At 45.1% G+C, this 18788-nt stretch overlaps 1 protein-coding gene and 1 long non-coding RNA gene across 2 annotated transcripts; one reads left to right on the top strand and one right to left on the bottom strand.

Annotated features, from left to right (window-relative positions):
* Nucleotides 1–1373: 1373 nt before the first annotated feature.
* COMTD1 (catechol-O-methyltransferase domain containing 1) lies at nucleotides 1374–12832 on the bottom strand. The gene is made up of 7 exons (XM_081192214.1): nucleotides 12616–12832; nucleotides 10634–10761; nucleotides 8900–9005; nucleotides 7044–7162; nucleotides 3678–3732; nucleotides 3201–3334; nucleotides 1374–1640 (listed from the first exon to the last, which is right to left on the bottom strand). Exons 1-7 carry the CDS (start codon nucleotides 12815–12817, stop codon nucleotides 1488–1490), a joined length of 897 nt encoding a protein of 298 aa, XP_081048340.1. The 5' UTR covers nucleotides 12818–12832; the 3' UTR covers nucleotides 1374–1487.
* On the top strand, nucleotides 3739–8737 carry LOC308586012. The gene is made up of 2 exons (XR_014007716.1): nucleotides 3739–4020; nucleotides 8004–8737. It is a non-coding gene; the product is annotated as an uncharacterized lncRNA (long non-coding RNA).
* Nucleotides 12833–18788: the final 5956 nt, after the last annotated feature.

Raw genomic sequence — 18788 nt, 5'->3', positions numbered from 1 at the left:
TGTAGGAGAGAAGTGTCCCCACACTGGTGGCGCTGTGGTCTAAACCACTGAGCCTCTTGGGCTTGCTGATCAGAAGGTCAGCAGTTTGAATCCCTGCGATGGAGTGAACTCCCGTTGCTCTGTCCCAGCTCCTGCCAACCTAGCAGTTCGAAAGCACACCAGTGCAAGTAGATAAATAGGTACAGCTGCGGCAAGAAGGTAAATAGCATTTCCATGCGCTCTGGCACTCATCACAGTGTCCTGTTGCGGCAGAAGCGGTTTAGTCATGCTGGCCACATGACCTGGAAAGCTGTCTGCAGACAAACGCTGGCTCCCTCAGCCTAAAAGCGAGATGAGTGCTGCAACGCCATGGTTGCCTTTGACTGGACTTAACCATCCAGGGGTCCTTTACTTTTACCTTTTATCCCAATGCTATCCATGGGTAAGGGTTCGTCTGCCGTGAGGCAGCCTGCCAAGCGCATGTTGGGGATCGCTGTGGGTCCTCAGCCATGGACAGCATTGGAGAGAAGCTAGTTCAGACACAACACTAAAGCAGAAAGCCTGGTTTGTTTCCTCTTCGGCGAGCCAGGAGGAGGAGGGCAGTGAAGGAGTGGTTTTCTTGTGAATGCAGTAAACCATGGTCAATCTTACGTATATAAAATCCACCACACAAAGAAAATAAAAAATGAGGTGCCAAAATCCCAAAGAAAAGACTATTTATGTATGCGACCCACAGCTGCACGGATGTCACCGGCCCAGAGATAGAAAGAAGATAAAGTCCCTACCAGAGAAGAATGGCAGATGAAGTTAATGGACTATGCTGAAATGGCTAAAATGACTGGAAGAGTTAGAAATCAGGAAGATCAAAATTTGAATAAGGAAAGGGGAAAATTTATGAACAGTTAAAATCGTTAGTAGGATTGGAATATCACTTGTAGTTTAAGGTTGATTCTGGATATAATGGAAGAGGTAAAGGGTTTGGATTAACATAAAATATGTGGAAGGAAATGAATAATAGGACCCACAAAGGGGAGGATGGAAGTCCAAGAGATTCCTTGGAATCTTGTTTTTATGATTTATGTTTGATATATCTCTGTAAAATTTTAAGTTGAAGAACCAAATAAATAATTTAAACAACAACATCATCATCATCATATTGGGGAGACTAGTCTAGAACCCCTTCCCAACATGAATTTCTCATTTAAGCAACTGGTGTCCTGGAAATACCTTGGGTATTTTGAAGCTTATTTTCATTGTATGATTTTGCATGTGAAAATAAGAGTTTTTGGTTTTCCCTCCATTGAGAACATGCAAAATACAGTTTTCCTGCGCCCTCCATGATTTTCAGCCATGACTGCAATAGAGAAAAGAAGGAACTTGTCTATGTCAGTTGCTGATTTCAAGTCTAGGCTATTTTATTGAGACAAGTTCAGAAATATACATCATTTTATCTTCAATGTTCCCATGATTAGAGGGCCCAGCCCATCAACAGCATCTGGGCTTCTCTTCTACAGCTTAAATGCCAACGTCACCCCATCGCCAATGGTGAGCATGCTAATATTCACTCGCGGATCACGGAAGATCTTCTCATTCAACTGATGGAGGTGCTGGCCATCTAGGTCATCTTTGGCTGGCTTAAGGACTCTCCCCGACCACAAAACCTATTAGAAAGGGTGGGGAGGGCAGGGGAGAGAAATTGTATACTTATTTTTACAAGAAAAACACAGCACAGCGCACCTTTTATATTTACATATATTTCATTCTGTTTTATCAATATTTATTTCCATATATGCCTAGGGCCTGACATTGGAGTCTGACCAATGTACCACCAGATTTGAAACAAACAGCCCATTTACCAAAATACTCCTTGAAAAGTGTAGTCTGCAGCTCTGAAAATCAGATTTAAGCCATCTAATGACGACGACGATATATTTATATCCCACCCATCAGACTGGGTTTCCCCAGCCACTCTGGGCGGCTCCCAACAGAATATTAAAACACGATAAAACATCAAACATTAAAAACTTCCCTGAACAGGGCTGCCATCAGATGTCTTCTAAAAGCCAGATAGTTGTTTATTTCCTTGACATCTGATGGGAGGGCGTTCCACAGGGCGGGCGCCACCACTGAGAAGGCCCTCTATATTTCAATCTTTGCTCATAAGTTGAGTCAAGCAGTCTTACTCCCAAACAAGGGACTGTACTTTAGTCTTTTCCCCCCAGTACAAATTGACTAATTAGTAACTGAGATTTTTTTAAGATACAAGAGATAATTCCCTTCCCAACAAAGTTCAAAATGCTTCCCCCCTTCTCCTCCTTTCCTTCCTGTTAGTAAAGGCATAATATGTGCCCTCTGTCCACCACCACCAGTATTTTCCCCATAAAACATACTCATGTGACTGAGGGCCTATCACTTTAAAGCTGTCACCCAAAAATAAAGGAGTGGCTTCTATGACTTCCCTTGATCTGGACGCTATGCATCAACAAAAGTCGAGTGTCCAGATCAAGGGAAGTCATAGTCCTGCTCTACTCTGCCACGCCTGGATCCAGGCCATACCTGGAATAATGTGTCCAGTTCTGGGCACCACAATGTAAGAATATTGACAAGCTGGAACGTGTGCAGAGGAAGGTGACCAAGGTGATGAAGGGTCTGGAAGAGAAGCCTTATGAGGAACGGTTGAAGGAATTAGGAATGTTCCAGCTTGGTGAAGAGGAAACTTAGAAAAGATATGACAGCCATCTCCAAATATCTAAAGGGCTGTTACATGGAAGATGGAACAAGCTAGCTTCCTTGTGCTCTGGAGGCTAGGGCCTGTAGCAATGGCTTAAAGTTACAAGAAAGGAGGTTTGGACTAAACACCAGGAAGAGCTTTCTGACATTAAGAGCTGTTTTGACAATTGAGCGGACTTCTACGAGGTTGTGGACTCTTCTTCCTTGGAGGTATCTAAGCAGAGGATGGAAGGCCCTCTGTCATGGATGTTTTAGCTGAGATTCCTGCATCACAGGGGGTTGGACTAGATGACCCTGGGTGCCCCTCTTCGAAAACTCTACAATTCAATGATTCTATAGTGTTCGTATAATCAAATTATCTGTTGGAATTCTTTGAAATGATTTAGTATTTGATTGTCAAACAGGCTCCACCAATACCTATGGCTCCAATGAATTTGTTAAGAACTTTTAATTTGCCACGAGACTTTCTTGAGGAAGCATGCTGTGCTTACATTATCAATTGCTATTATTCCTCCTTTTCTCACGAGCTGTAAGCATCTTTCATAGTAGTCGTTGTATCCATCTTTGTTAGCATCTATGAAAGCAAAGTCAAATGTCCCAGCTTCCCCATTTGCCAGAAGTTCATCTAGACATTAAAAAAAGGACTATTTCATTTCAAATAGGAAACATCTGTAGGACAGTTCAGTTTCAGTGAAATTAGCAGACTCCTCCCATTAGCATTGCCTAATGTACAATAGCGCTGTGCCATAATATTCATAGGAGTTTGATTTTGTGTAAGTTGACATTTCAGAGGTGAGGGGCCTACCAAAAAGCAAACCATCCTTTATGAAAAAAACAACACTTTTTAAGCCACTCTCCTGCCACACCACTAAACCGGTGAAGCCATTTTGTTATCTACTCTTTTCAACCAGTATGGCACGTCACAATTCAGCTGCACATTCTATAATTTCCAGGCATTATTGACATACCTAGTGTTTGGTTGGCTGGCTTTATCCTTAGGTCAATTTTGTGATCCACTCTTGCCTGAAGTGAGAGAGGGGTAAAAGGTTATTTCCTAGGAAAGGCATACAGTCGTACACTGGAAGTCGAACGGAATCCGTTCCAGAAGTCAGTTTAACTTCCAAAACGTTTGAAAACCAAATCGTGGCTTCTGATTGGCTGCAGGAAGCTCTTGCAGCCAATCAGAAGCCACGGAAGTCCCATCAGATGTTTGGGTTCCAAAAGAACATTCGCAAACTGGAACAATGACTTCCGGGTTTGTGACATTTGGGAGCCAAAACGTCTCGAGTTCCAGGGCATTCGGGATCCAAGGTATGACTGTACTGTAGGTGATTTTGAGAAGGGCCTGATAAAATCAATGTCTTTTCATATGTAATTTCTCCATTTCATTGGATATCATTTGCTCTGCTTGAAGGCCAAGGTTAAGAGGTCTTCATCTGGTCTGTGAATTGGAGTACTGGGAAGATTACGTGGAACATTAAACCACTCTCCACAAGAGTTATTAGCCCAAAGCAAGCTTTATGGGCCACCTGTATACCGTATTTTTCGCTCTATAAGACACACAAGACCATAAGATGCACCTAGTTTTTGGAGGAGGAAAATAAGAAAAAAAAATAATCTGAATCTCAGAAGCCAGAACAGCAAGAGGGATCGCTGCGCAGTGAAAGCAGCAATCCCTCTTTCTTTTTCTGGCTTCTGGGATAGCTGCGCAGCCTGCATTCGCTCCATAAGACGCACACACATTTCCCCTTACTTTTTAGGAGGGAAAAAGTGAGTCTTATAGAGCAAAAAATACTGTACATTGCTTGTGGCCTAAAAAACCCAACTTCTGCAAAGTTTCCTTTTTGCCACAACTGACCAGGTGGGTGGTTGTTTACAGAATACACTAAATCCCTGGATTTGGGAAATCAGAGTTGAGAGGAAAAACAGAGAGGTGGTGGAATTAAAAGCTGAGTGGTTCAGCTGTGGCTTAGCTGGAGGCTACAAACCATTACCTCCTGGATCCTTTCTCCGGCAAACTGCCAAAGTCACAAATTCTGAAATCCCTTTGTTTCAGGGCTGAACGTGAAAACACAGAGGACGCTGCCAAATGGAAGCCAGTTGGCTGATAGTTGATATAAGTCATATCTACATTTCCCCTTACAAAAAAATTTGTGGGGCATGACTGGGCAAGGAAATGGCGCACCCTTTTTTCTTTGCTTTTTAATTTCTACTTATTTAATTATTGGAGGAGGAGGAGGAGGAGGAAGAGGCCACTAACTCCTCTGATGAGATAAGCAGGTTTTTTTATTTCTTTGCCTGTTACAGGATGGGAATGCTCAGCTTTCAGAACACAAGAAAATCTACAAAAATAGCGCCACGTCAGAGGCAATGCCCTGTGGCAGATATTGCTGAACTACAAGTCCCAGCAGCCATGAGAATTGCCCTCATGGCTGAAGGTGCTGGAGTTTAACAACATCTGAGCGGCGCCAGCTCAGCCACTCCTGCCCTCTTAGGCACCCATGCCATGCAACCATATGCCGTGGATACACTTGGCAGTGGGTGAGAACCAGTTTCAGATAAAAAATATTGCGCTATGTACGTGCAGAAAAGGGGAGAAAGTCCTCATATTTCGAGAAAAGCATCAAGCATATATTTCAATCTCTTCATTGAAGTTAAGAGGGAGGATTTAAAACAGGATTTGACATCTGGCAAGATCGTGTCCAATGCCCTAAGATGGAATGCAACATTTGGACGCGGGTGGCGCTGTGGTCTAAACCACTGAGCCTCTTGGGCTAGCTGATCAGAAAGTCGGCGGTTCGAATCCCTGCAATGGAGTGAGCTCCTGTTGCTCTGTCCCAGTTCCTGCCAACTTAGCAATTTGAATGCATGTCAGTGCAAGTAGATAAATAGATACTGCTGCGGTGGGAAGATAAACGGCATTTCTGTGCGCTCTGGTTTCTGTCACAGTGTCCCGTTGCACCAGAAGCAGTTTAGTCATGCTGGCCACATGACCCGGAAAGCTGTCTATGGACAAATACTGGCTCCCTTGGCCTGAAAGCGAGATGAGCGCCACAACCCCATAGTCGCCTTTGAGTGGACTTAACCGTCCAGGGGTCCTTTACCTTTACTAGCTAGAGCAAAGATTTCAAAACAATGTGTCACAGCGGCATCACTTATGGAGCATAAAGATGCTTTGGCACTTGCAAAATGGTGACCGCAGACATTCTGTACTTTGTGGGACGCTAATGGTGCCAGCATCAGTTACTGGTAATGTAGCCATTATTGCTAGGGAGTGGCTGCAACATTATTTCCCAAGCAGTTACCTGAGTAAGTGCCAAACAACACATCTGCGGCTGTATTTCTACAGGGCCAATAGCAGATTGCTGGGGGGTGGGGAGGAGAAGATTTAGCTCTGTTGTTCACAACGTGGGGAACATGCCCCACAGGGGGGCAATTTGATTTTTAAGGGGGGCAATTCAAGAATGAGTTATTAGCAGTGATTTTTTTGCATTTCTTATGGTCCTAGGGGCCTCATAGAAGGTATATAAATGTATTTTGTGACATAAACATTTTTAAAATTAAAATTGGCATGTACACGGCAGTCAGCTGGTGGCAATGGAGAGGTTATCTAAACAGAAAAGGTTATCTAAACAGAAAACACATTGGGCGCATTCAGGGGGAGTAGTGCTCTGGGAGCACTCAGTCAACAGTTGTGGAATTTCCCCCTGCTCTGAGCACTGGTGATCGGCAGGAATTCAGATACCTCAGGAAATTCGTGATTTATCCATAGTAAGAATTAACGTATTTTTTGCTCCATAGGACTCACTTTGTCCCTCCTAAAAAGTAAGGGGAAATGTGTGTGCGTCTTATGGAGCGAATGCAGGCTGTGCAGCTATCCCAGAAGCCAGAACAGCAAGAGGGATTGCTGCTTTCACTGTGCAGCGATCCCTCTTGCTCTTCTGGCTTCTGAGATTCAGAATATTTTTTTTCTTGTTTTACTCCTCCCAAAACTAGGTGCGTCTTGTGATCTGGTGCGTCTTATAGAGCGAAAAATACAGTATATGTCACGGGGGGGGGGCAGAATCAGGATTTTAGAGATGCTTAGATGGGACATGGCCAAAAAAAGGCTGGGAACCACTGATTTAGATAGAAGGAAAAAGCATCAAGGGGAGAGGTTTATATACTCTTATAAGCCCAGCTGCGCCAACCAAATCCGTGCTTCCCTGCATTTGATTCAGAGTTAAAAACTTAGACAACCAATGCCTGAAATGACAGATCTCCCATGTAATATGTTGCTTAGCTCCGGTTCTCAGGTCTCCCAATCCCCAGGTGTGCCGGCGCAGCTCATTTACCTCTTTCCACACTGGCTTTCCCAAATTGGCATAATCTTCGCTTATATCGCAGGCGACGACTCTGCCATCCTCGGGTATGACCAGAGCCATGTTTAAGGCATTGTACCCTGTAAAGACACCTGAAACACACCAGGAATTACGGGCAGTTGTCGGAGCCTGGTTCCTATTTCTGCGACACAGAGAGTTCCACGAGTTCTAGATCCCATTAACTGGTATCTTAACACAACCTCGTCCAGGCATGAGAGACTGTGGATGTCTTCAGTACTTGTTTTCAGAGAGAGAAAAATATTAAAAATAATATCCTGGCCTCTTGGGTGGGTTATTCCAATCCTACTAACGATTTTAACTGTTTACAATGGTTTTTAAGATAAATTATAAAATTTCCCCATTCCTTATTGAAATTTTGGTCTTCCCGATTTTTGATTCTTCTGATCATTTTGGCCATTTCGGCATAATCCATCAACTTGATCTGCCATTCTTCTCTGGTAGGGTTTTGAATATTTTCATGTTCTATTTGGAGAATGCCATTGCGTCATGAGACAGCTACAGTGGTGGGGGGGGGGAGAAGCAGGCTCCACAAATCTCTTGGTCCTTTGCTCAATGACCAATCCTGCATGGATGCTTGGGATGTCTCTGCAAAACCCACAAATTGCTCTTCTCTGCCCCACCCCGAATTATCTTGCAGTCTCTAGTAACTAATGCAGAAGCGGAGATGGTGGCAGAGGCGGCCCAACTGATACTTGTGTGCCAAGTGTTTTTTCCACCCATGCAGCCCGGAAGACTTTGCTTGTCTCTCATTTGGCCCTGCCGTGCCCTTCCTGTAAGCAGCTCAGACTGGTGCTCTTGACCGTGGATTAAGCCCTGAAATGCAATTATTCAATGCTTACTTATTTATAGTGTTTGCCCTTGCGACTTCAAAATGCTCAGAGCAATCTAACCGCAGCCAATGTACATTTGCAGGAGCTGTGGCAAGTTTGGGACTACAATATGGTCTAGGACGCAGCGCAGTTCGGAAGCCACTTCCTGGAAAAATAAAACTTCTCAGAATGGTTGGCCTAAGAGGTTGCAGCCTGCTCAATGCTAGGCTTCCATTCAACATTGACCTGGCCAGCTCAGCTCCAAGAAGCTAGGATAATTCAGACAGGGTTCAGACAGGAGACAGCGTTCTTTGGAGAAACCAACGCAATGTTTTAAGGTGGAGGGCCAGGGATTGAATGCTGAGAAAGCCACAGAAATTATAAAAGAACAAACGTTTGTTGCAGAATTGGGAGCATTTGTTCCTATGCCTCAGTCCACAGCCTGAAAAGAACACAGGGATCTTTAGAGTCAAGCCAAAGAACAGAAACTAGAAAGTGGTTGGATGCTAAGCAAAGTAACGGGCTATGTTGAATCAGCCAAGCTAAAATACGATAATCTAATGATGACTGGTGTTTTTTTATTTTGACGAATGGAAACCTTTTTCAGATTATTTGAAGAAATACTATAGCACGAAGAACCCGCCAGCAGGTTTCAAACTATGAGCAACAGAAAGAATGAAAGATTTAACTACGTTAAAAAAGAGGGAAGACAGGATACAGCACAGGGGAGATAAGAAAAACGTCATGGAAAATAGGATGGGATGTTGACACTCTCTCTCTAACGCACTGGAATTTTTATGTGGATTTTTTTTTTTTAATTCAATGAATTATTATTTTTTTAAAAAAGAAAGAAAGTGACTGGATGCCAGACTTCCAGTGGACATAAGGTCACTTCACTTCCAGATGTGATTAGCAGGCAACAGCCACATGACCCACAGATCCTGCAATTAAGCCTACAGATCATTCTGGAGCCTTCCCTGCATAAACAGAATGACTTACCTACTTCAATGACCTTCTTTGCTTTGATCAGCCTCGCCAGGTTGGCCAAAAGCTGGGCCTCGTCAATAGACACCATCATATTTTTATTGGGAAGGTTCCAAGTAACCTAGAAAAGAACATCTGCTTATTACAAGTTGCTAACTTACTGATCAGTAACCAGTGCTATAAGTTATTATAGGGTGTGGGGGCTATTTATGCATGTGAACACAATTTGCCTTTGGCTGATTTCTCCATCTGCATGACCAGAGAAATGACTATAACCTTCTGCACAGTGCTATTTTTCTTTCAAGAAAAGGAGGTGCCGGGACTCTCCATGAATGCCACCCCTGTTCTCTTAGAATGGCGATGGCGGCCACCTGAGTTTGGGCAAGTTCCGGCTGAAAAAAGCCCTGCTTCTGCATAAAGTCTTTGGCTGTAAGTCATTTGAGTTGCCTTTAGCAAAGAAAAAGCAACCGATAACTCTGACGAATAATAATAATAATAACCACAATAATAATTGTAAAGGCTATACACTGAATAGCAGGGGAGTGGGGAAACTATTGATCCACGACTGAATAGACAGGTAACACAGGGATACACATTTTCAAAACTGTTACGTGCAGTAGCGGAGCTTCATGCTCCGGCACCAGGGGGTGGAGAGCAGCGGCGGCATGGCATCCTGGGGGCGTAGCACGCCCAGCGCAGGCGGGGGGGGGGAGCCGCAATGCCGCCCCACCGGGATTACACTGCTGGGGTGGTGCGCTCCCCCCACACCCCTCTTCCTCCGCCAGTGGTTACGTGAATTAATATTCACTACAATGAAAGGTTCAGCTGTCAGAAGCTCCTAGAAAGTACCTATAGGTCAGCCTTGTTGCATTTGTTGTTGTTTAGTCGTTTAGTCGTGGACCAGAGCACGCCAGGCACTCTTGTTGCATTAAATAGGGCTATTTAGAATTGCAAGGGTATTTAGAATTGAGTTCACAGCGAGTTCACAGCGGGAAGGGGAAAGGAGAGTCCACGCCACGATATGGCCTACTTCTCACTGCGGCTTAGCAGTAGCACTTCAGAGGAACACAGCCTGGTCTTCACATGATGCAACGTTCCAGTGGCATAGTGTAGGGGTGCGGGGGGGGGGCGGCCGCACCGGCCGCAACATCTGTGGGGGGGGCACGCTCGCACTCGCAGCTCTCTGCCCCTACCGGGTTAGGGGGCGCAAATTACTTGCCTTGCCCTGGGTGCTGACAACCCACGCTACGCCACTGCAAAGTTCTTTCAGGAAAGCAAAGCTAAATTCCTTCACAAACAAGACTAGCAGGTTGGGGAGAAACCTAACTGAGCACCTCTCTCTCTCGTCTTGAGTCAGCCACCATGCGCCTCCACTTGCAATGGAACCCAGAATGGCCACATCTACAAGGGGAAAGGCGGGTTCTGGTCTTTACTGATATTCTATTGTTTTTTAGAAGACTATATGGAAATTATCTGGTGAAAACAGCACAGAAACATGGGGCGGAGCTTGTGGGTTTCATTGTGGGCCCCGTATACCTTTTCCTTGAGACAACAAGGTTCTGATGTCAAATGAAACCACTGCAGAAAATAAACAACCATATATTTTTTCTGGGATGTCTATCCTTATCATCTCATGGAGAAGACAAAACCCAGTTCTGGGCACAAGCAAGTTCCTAAGTGGACTCTGGACGGGGCACTTATGTGAGAGCTGAAGTCGGGAAGATGGACCCAGTAGAAAGACATACTTACCAATCTTAGCTTCTTCAAAGCCGGGTGCTCCCTCAAGGAGTGATCCAGCACGTACTGCAGTAATGGGCTGTTTTTCCCTCGGAAACGGCTTTTGGGAGTTCCAAAGGGAAGGCCTGAATATCTTCTGCCTTTTGGGAAAGAAATAAGACAAGCATACAAACCCGTAAGCTTCCAAAGATTTCTGGTGGGGCTGCATGCACACATCACTCCCTTGCACCTAAGGGTTTTCCCCGTTCACTTCAATGGTGGAAGCAGATCTGCCTATTTACAGGCCTGTCTTCTTCATGGAAGTTAATGGTAAAGCTCATCCCAAACTCAATGTGTACATCAAAGCACAAAAGCCCTAGGACCGGGGTAGTAGAGATCAAGGCTGTGCCCCACCCTCTTCCCTATAGAAGGGCATCACAGGATTGGGAGCATGCAGATTGCCACGTGAATTTTCCACAGCCCCTCAAACCGAACAGTGCACCATAGCACTACAGTGAAACTCTGCTATCATGTCCTTTTCCCAGGCTCCATCCAGCCTTGAACAGGAGGGCTGTTACACTATACAGTGGTATCTTGGTTCTCGAACTTAATCTGTTCCGGGAGTCCGTTCGACTCCCCAAACCATTTGAAAACCAAGAAGTGTCTTCTAATTGGCTGCAGGAGCTTCCTGCACTCAATTGGAAGCTGTGTCAGACGTTCGGCTTCAAAAAAAAGTTCATTCGAGAATACAAGGGATATGGGTGGTGCTGTGGTCTAAACCACTGAGCCTCTTGGACCTGCCAGTCAGAAGATTGGCGGTTCAAATCCCCATGATGGGGTGAGCTCCCGTTGCTCTGTCCCAGTTCCTGCTAACCTAGCAGTTTGAAAGCATGCCAGTGAACTTCATAACCAGACACTGGAGAGACCTGTCAGGAGTAAGCATGGACCAATGGTACCAAATAGTATGGGAAACAGCCTTACTAGAAAAATTAACCAATAAACTGAAACTGACACGGGGACAAATAGAAGAAGAGGCCTTCACCCCGGTATGGCTCCCCTTTATCACACACACAGCCCAACAAGACAATGACAAAAATCCAACAACAGCATACAAATCAATATGGCTAACCTGATCCAAAACACCCACTCACCCCACTCACACATGAAAACAAAGATCACCACAGCCAATCACAAACAAACAACCGCACCCTAGGCCAACCCCAACCTCTCTCACCACAAAGGAACACAAGTGAACAGCAGAGAACCCACACAAGCGACCCTAACACAAAACCCCACATATATTAAGTAAAATAGAAACATTGCCACCTGACCCCACCCCCACTCACCTTCCCCCCCTCCACCTCTTTCCCCCCTTTCTTCCTAATGTCTCAACAAATGAAACAGATCTGTAAAACATGTTACTTGAAAAAAGAGAGATTGCACATACATTTGTAAACCAAGAAAATCTTTAATAAAAATCCATTAAAAAAAAGAAAGCATGCCAGTGCAAGTAGATAAATAGGTACCGCTGGGGCGGGAAGGTAAATGGCGTTTCCGTGCGCTCTGGTTTCCGTCACGGTGTCCTGTTGCGCCAGAAGCGGTTTAGTCATGCTGGCCACATGACCTGGAAAGCTGTCTGTGGACAAATGCTGGCTCCTTCGGCCTGAAAGCGAGATGAGTGCCATACCCCATAGTCACCTTTGACTGGACTTAAACATCCAGGGGTCCTTTACCTTTTATTTTTTTATATTTTTTGAGTGTCACATAGTGTCAGCACCCTCAGTTTGTCTTGTTAAAGGGAGACTGGGGCTTGACCCAACCCTAAACCCATGAGCTCATTAGGGTTTGGGTTGCCCCTCCTGCCACCCAGCCCACCCACGACTCCACCCTCGGCCGGGTCACGCGCGCAACAAGCCGTGGGGCCGCTGGCGAACGCGCAACAGGGCGGCGCCCACGCGGATCCTGCTTCCAAGGCGGACTCAGAGGACAAAGGGATCTTAGTCTCAGGATCTTACCTATTAGGAATCCAGCAACAGCAGCCACCCCCAGCGCTGCAGTCCCGACAACTGCTTCTTTGGAGAGGTTGAAAGCGGGCATTTTGGGGGCTTTTATTTCTTGGGTTTTTCTTGGAAAGCGTGTCAGGGAGAGAGGAGGCTTCCTGCAGCTTTGCACGCCGAAGTGCACTTTCTCCCCGCCGCGCTCACGTGACGCCTGCATGCTCTTGCTGTCGTCACGGGAAGGGAGAGGAAATTCCCGGTTTGAGCGGACGGCGCGCGCAGGGGCGAAACTGGGGGAAAGCCCACCAGTCTTGTGGATAGAGCAACCGGGGCGTCGCAGGCTCGACCCCCGGCAGCTGCGAAAAGGCTGAAAGCCTGGACAATCGTAGAACGATCGAATTGTAGAGTTGGAAGAGGGCTACCCAGAGTCATCTAGTCCACCCCCCTGCGATGCAGGAATTCCGAACGCATGCATCCAGAACAGATGGACACCCGACCTCTGCTTCGAAACCTCCCAGGAAGGAGAGCCCGAAACCTCACGAGGGTGTTTCTTCCGCTGTCGAATTTTTTTTAAAAAAACAAACCTATTTTTAATTTTGACAAAGTAATAATATTTTTTATTTTGACAAAGTAATAATCATAAATAAGTTACAATAAAAATGTGCGCCCCACCACCGAGACCATTTCATTGTAACTATCCGACCTTCCTGATGTTTAGTTAGAATCTCCTTGAAACCTTGTAACTTGATACCTTGATACTGTGTTTTAATTTGTTGGAAGCCGCCCAGTGCTCCTGGGGGTAACACCAGGCATAGGCGAACTCGGCCCTCCAGATGTTTTGGGACTACAACTCCCATCATCCCTAGCTAACAGGACCAGTGGTCAGGGATGATGGGAATTGTAGTCCCAAAACATCTGGAGGGCCGAGTTTGCCTATGTTTGTTATAGGCCTATATAGAGATTTCCTCATAATGTCTGATGTAGAAGTGCAGTTTGGTTGCCCAACTTATGGTCTAGCTGCTGTTGTTGTTATTATTATTATTATTATTATTATTATTATTATTATTATTATTATTATTATTTCTATTTATATACCACCCTTTATCCAAAGATCACAGGACAGTGTACAATATTAAGAACCTAATTTACACAGTTTGACCTCACCTCTGAAGACACACACCTCCACTGTCTTCCGACACAGACGGATGCCTATATATATGTATATGCCTTTCAGAAATGGGTGGAATGTTTTGAATGTATTCCTCCCCACCCCCAGCCTGGTTTTAATGTATCTATGTGGATTTCAGGGTTGTAAATTGCTTTGGGTTGCCTTGGGCAGGGGTGGACTTTGGTAACATGGCAGCTAGAACGAGGACTAAAAATTAGTGCCCCCTGCAAATATTTCTTCCTTTAATTCCTTTTGGTACAGTTGCCTTCTGATGGACCTTCTCAGTAGGTACCTATATTATTATTATTATTATTATTATTATTATTATTATTATTATTATTATCATGCCCTCCTTTGGCTCAGAGCCCTGTGTAGGCTAAGGTAAAGGTAAAGGGACCCCTGACCATTAGGTCCAGTTGTGACTGACTCTGGGGTTGCGGCGCTCATCTCGCTTTATTGGCTGAGGAAGCTGGCGTTTGTCCGCAGACAGCTTCCGGGTCATGTGGCCAGCATGACCAAGCCGCTTCTGGTGAACCAGAGCAGCGCATGGAAACGCTGTTTACCTTCCAGCCGGAGGGGTACCTATTTATCTACTTGAACTTTGACGTGCTTTTGAACTGCTAGGTTGGCAGGAGCAGGGACTGAGCAACGGGAGCTCACCCCGTCGCGGGGATTCAAATCGCTGACCTTCTGATCAGCAAGTCCTAGGCTCTGTGGTTTAACCCACAGTGCCACCCGCGTCCCTAGGAGACAGGATAGCCACCTTCAAATATCTAAAGGGCTGTCCCATGGAGGATGCTTGGGAGGGTAAGGTAAAGGTAAAAAGGTAAAGGACCCCTGGACGGTCAAAGGCAGCTATGGGGTTGCGGTGCTCATCTCGCTTTCAGGCTGAGGGAGCCAGCGTTTGTCCACAGACAGCTTTCCGGGTCATGTGGCCAGCAGGACTAAACTGCTTCTGGAGCAATGGGACATTAAAAGCATTAAAGATAGTAAAATGTATAACCCCAATTAACATAAAGGACACTCTTTGAAGGCATCCAATCTCACTCCGCCATTCACACAGCTACTACAATAAATCACTGCTTCCCAGAATCCTAGAATCATACAGTTGGAAGGGACCACGAGGGTCATCTAGTCTAACCCCCTGCAATGCAGGAATCTTTTTGCCCAACATGGGGCTCAAACCCACAACCCTGAGATTATGAGTCTCATGCTCTAAGGACTGACCTATACCACCCAACCACTTCTGCTCAACAGTATTACAACCCACAAATGAAAAGATCACTGCCTTTACATTTGATTTGCACCAGTCCAAATAACTGCAGAATGGATCCCGTTTCTGTTCCGTTGTAGGATTTAAAAAAGCATTTAAAAAGAAAGTTGGAGCGCAGCTTAAGGTGCCCTGTTGAATATCATAAATCAGATTAGTAACTATCTGCCTCCATCTAGTGGTCACTCTCAGTAACCACTTCCTATTATGTGGTTCCTATTATGCTTTCTAAAGTTTAGCATCATTGCTTTTATGGATCAAGTTCACGATAATTAAACAAGCATTGTTTTACTTCAGCTTATTTTGTTATGAAAGCTACTGCCGGGATTAACGTTTCAGTATCCGCTTCAAACTTATTTATCCCCCCCCCCCAAGCCTGTTAAGGGTGGTTTCAGCTTAGTTTTACCAAGAGGAAACAAATTGAAATTAATGAGTGGCATTCATTCATTTCAACGAGTCTACTCTTGAGCAAAACGTAGCTGAATACTACCCTAAGTGTTGAGATTGTCGGTTTTATGAAATTAAATTGTTTTTTGAGCACCGGTTTCCTCTGTTTTTGAGTATTCTGGCTATGTTACACTTTGACTTTATTGCTGAGAATAACAAAGGAGGGAACAAAAATTTCCTAAATAAAACAAACAAATAAAGCCTGTGGTTTGTACCACATCCCTGTTCTGTATTCCACTCTTTCTTAGTCTTGCTTTCCCCTCCATAGGCAATGTGTAGGATAATAATATTGCTTTACCTTAGAGCAGGAGTCCCAAGCCTTTTTTATTATTAAAAAAAATACATTTTATTTTTCACTTTTCAGTTTGACAACAACCACACGTAAATCAGTACATACTCAGTTTGACTCCCAACCCGTTCCGTGGTTTCGTATAAAATCATTTCCAAAAAGGCATCTCCCATTTTACACCTTTTACTTAGCTGCTCTCTAGTTTCCTTTTAAATAAACTTTTTAACTATTTGCTTTTAGATTAATCCTGCTAATGTGTTTAGTTGTTTACAACTTCTCGATTCCTTATTCTTCCCATTATTTTTGCTGTTTCTGCATTAACTTGGTCTGCCATTCTTCCTTGGTTGGGACACCCAAGCCCCCCAACCCCCTTTTTTTGGACCCCAGGCACATTTGGAAATCTAAGATGCTGTCGCAAAAATGTTGCCCCAAGGAAAGAAGAAAGTAGTACAAAATCATGTCTCGATGTTAAAATGGTCAACTGTATTATCGTCAGAGACGCTTAGCTGCTTTGGCCATTTGGAAGCTCTGTTGAAGGTATGCAGTTTTATGTTGAATTGGCCACAATTTGGAGGATGTAAATATTGGGCTGACGTAAGCACTTATCTCTAGTGTCTTTGTGAATGGGGCAATCAAGCAAGCGATGAAGGGGGTTTGCCACCACTTAAGTTCAATAGACACTCTGGAGCCTAAACTCCTCTAGTTAAGACCGTTATGTATATTCCAATCTGCCGAAAGCATCACTCGAACCTTTACATTTCTCTTGCAGCCACGCTCTCAACGCCTCCAACAGCCTGCTCTTTAAAGATGATGAGCTCACACAAACAAATTGCAGCTTGCTAAATTGTCGGCGGCTATGCCAAGGGCAAGGCGAGACGGCAGATCGGGTTGCCCATCCAAAAACGGCATGCTATAGAGAAAAGCACAAACTGAAATGATAACTTTCGGTTAATAGGCTCGAGCCAGCAAAAAGCGCCGTTGGGCTGCCCTTCCCACCTGGGTTCAGAAGGGTCGGAGAACGAAGGCCGCAGCTGCCAAAACAGCCTCCTGCCTGTCCAAAAGGGCCCATTTGGTTTCTTGTCAACAGAGCAGATGTGGAAAACGGCATCTTCCTTTCAGCTGCGACCTCTTACAAGGGCAGCGAGAGCATCCAAGTCCAGTTTTGCTTCTTTTAAAAGGAGACGCTTGAAGAAGAGCCCGTCCGTGTGCGGATTCCGAGGGATCCTTTGAGTTTATCCTCTCAGTAGAGTTTCATTTTTAACTGGGGGTTGGAAATCCTTCCACCAGCGGCATTATTAGGAAGTGGTGGTTGTGATAAGAGATGAAAATATTAATTTACTCTCTGTTCTGTTTTTTGGTTTTTCTCTTTTTTCTTTTTTCTCTTCTTTCCTTTCTTTTTCTAATGGTTTGTTACTGTGTATTTTTTATATGTTTTGTTTTTGTATGCTTTTATTCTTGAAGTTTTCCTTATGTTTAAATCTTGAAATTTTTATTGTCTGTGAAACTTTAATAAACATTATTTTTAAAAAGAAGGAAGTGGTGGTTGTGGGAGCTCCAAATTCTTTGCAGTGGGTCCCAGATCTGCACCCCCTATAAACATTTAATTTGCTTATAGGGCAGCTGGGCACACTGCACAGTGTAGTACCTCTGATGCACTCAGCCACCCAAAGGCAGCTAGGCATAGACATTACCCTTATTATTAACAGGAGAAATGGGAAAAAATAAATCCCTGTTCGCCCAGACATTGAGTGGCTGAAATATATTGTTCCCGGCAACCCCGGCATTATTAGAAGAGTTTGGATTTGATATTCCACTTTATCACTACCCAAAGGAGTCTCAAAGCAGCTAACATTCTCCTTTCCCTTCCTCCCCCACAACAAACACTCTGTGAGGTGAGTGGGGCTGAGAGACTTCAAAGAAGTGTGACTAGCCCAAGGTCACCCAGCAGCTGCATGTGGAGGAGTGGGGAAGCGAACCCGGTTCACCAGATTATGAGTCTACCGCTCTTAACCACTACACCACACTGGCTCTCTATTAGGTGTTTGAGATGAGCAGCAATTGGCTGAGCTGCTGTCCGAGAACAAAATCGAGTGCTAGGCTTTGGGGAGCAGGGAGAGGGGGGCAGGGACTCCCCGAAGGACGCTGAGAAAGAAGAAGCAAAGTTCAAGGGGAAGAAGACAGGTGGCGCGAAGAAAGACACAGTGGTCACAAACAAGACCTCATCCAAAATACACATTTCTGAGCCCATCCCTACCATTCGGTTGGGTGTCTCTCTGGTGGGCACCATTGCTATTACAGTGGTACCTCGGGTTACAGACGCTTCAGGTTACAGATGCTTCAGGTTACAGACTCTGCTAACCCAGAAATAGTACCTCGGGTTAAGAACTTTGCTTCAGGATGTGAACAGAAATCACGCGGCAGCGGCGGCGCGGCGGCAGTGGGAGGCCCTATTAGCTAAAGTGGTACCTCAGGTTAAGAACAGTTTCAGGTTAAGAACGGACCTCCAGGATGAATTAAGTTTTTAACCCAAGGTACCACTGTATAATGGGACGAGGGTGGCGCTGTGGGTTAAACCACAGAGCCTAGGACTTGCCGATCAGAAGGTTGGCGGGTTCGAAAGCACGTCAAAGTGCAAGCAGATAAATAGGTACCGCTCCAGCGGGAAGGGAAACGGCATTTCCGTGCGCTTCTCTGGTTTGCCAGAAGCTGCTTAATCATCTGGCCACATGACCCGGAAGCTGTACGCCGGCTCCCTTGGCCAATAAAGTGAGATGAGCGCCGCAACCCCAGAGTCGGCCACGACTGGACCTAATGGTCAGGGGTCCCTTTACCTTTACCACTGTATAAGAGAAAAAAAGGAGATGTTCATGGGGAGGTCCAGCTCCCCCCCCCAAAAAAAAACATAGCATGCTTGGAGTGGCAAACATATGCCCAGTAGTGATCAAGAAACGGAAGATCAATTTGTGAATTGGGTGGCAGCTTGGCTCAGAAGGAGGACAATGTTACTGACCCCATTT

Source organism: Podarcis bocagei, assembly GCF_964188305.1.
Source record: "Podarcis bocagei genome assembly, chromosome: 4".
Classification (NCBI taxonomy): domain Eukaryota; kingdom Metazoa; phylum Chordata; class Lepidosauria; order Squamata; family Lacertidae; genus Podarcis; species Podarcis bocagei.
This window is presented reverse-complemented; position numbering and strand designations above follow the sequence as displayed.

Bases quoted from the DNA above. Each gene is read 5' to 3' on its own strand.
- COMTD1 (XM_081192214.1), bottom strand. From the start codon at position 12,817: ATGCAGGCGTCACGTGAGCGCGGCGGGGAGAAAGTGCACTTCGGCGTG. The intron at 10,762-12,615 runs GTAAGATCCTGA...CTTTCCCAAAAG, and splicing joins TGTTGCTGGATTCCTAATAG to GCAGAAGATATTCAGGCCTT. The intron at 1,641-3,200 runs GTAAGCACAGCA...CCTTTCTAATAG, and splicing joins GAATAATAGCAATTGATAAT to GTTTTGTGGTCGGGGAGAGT.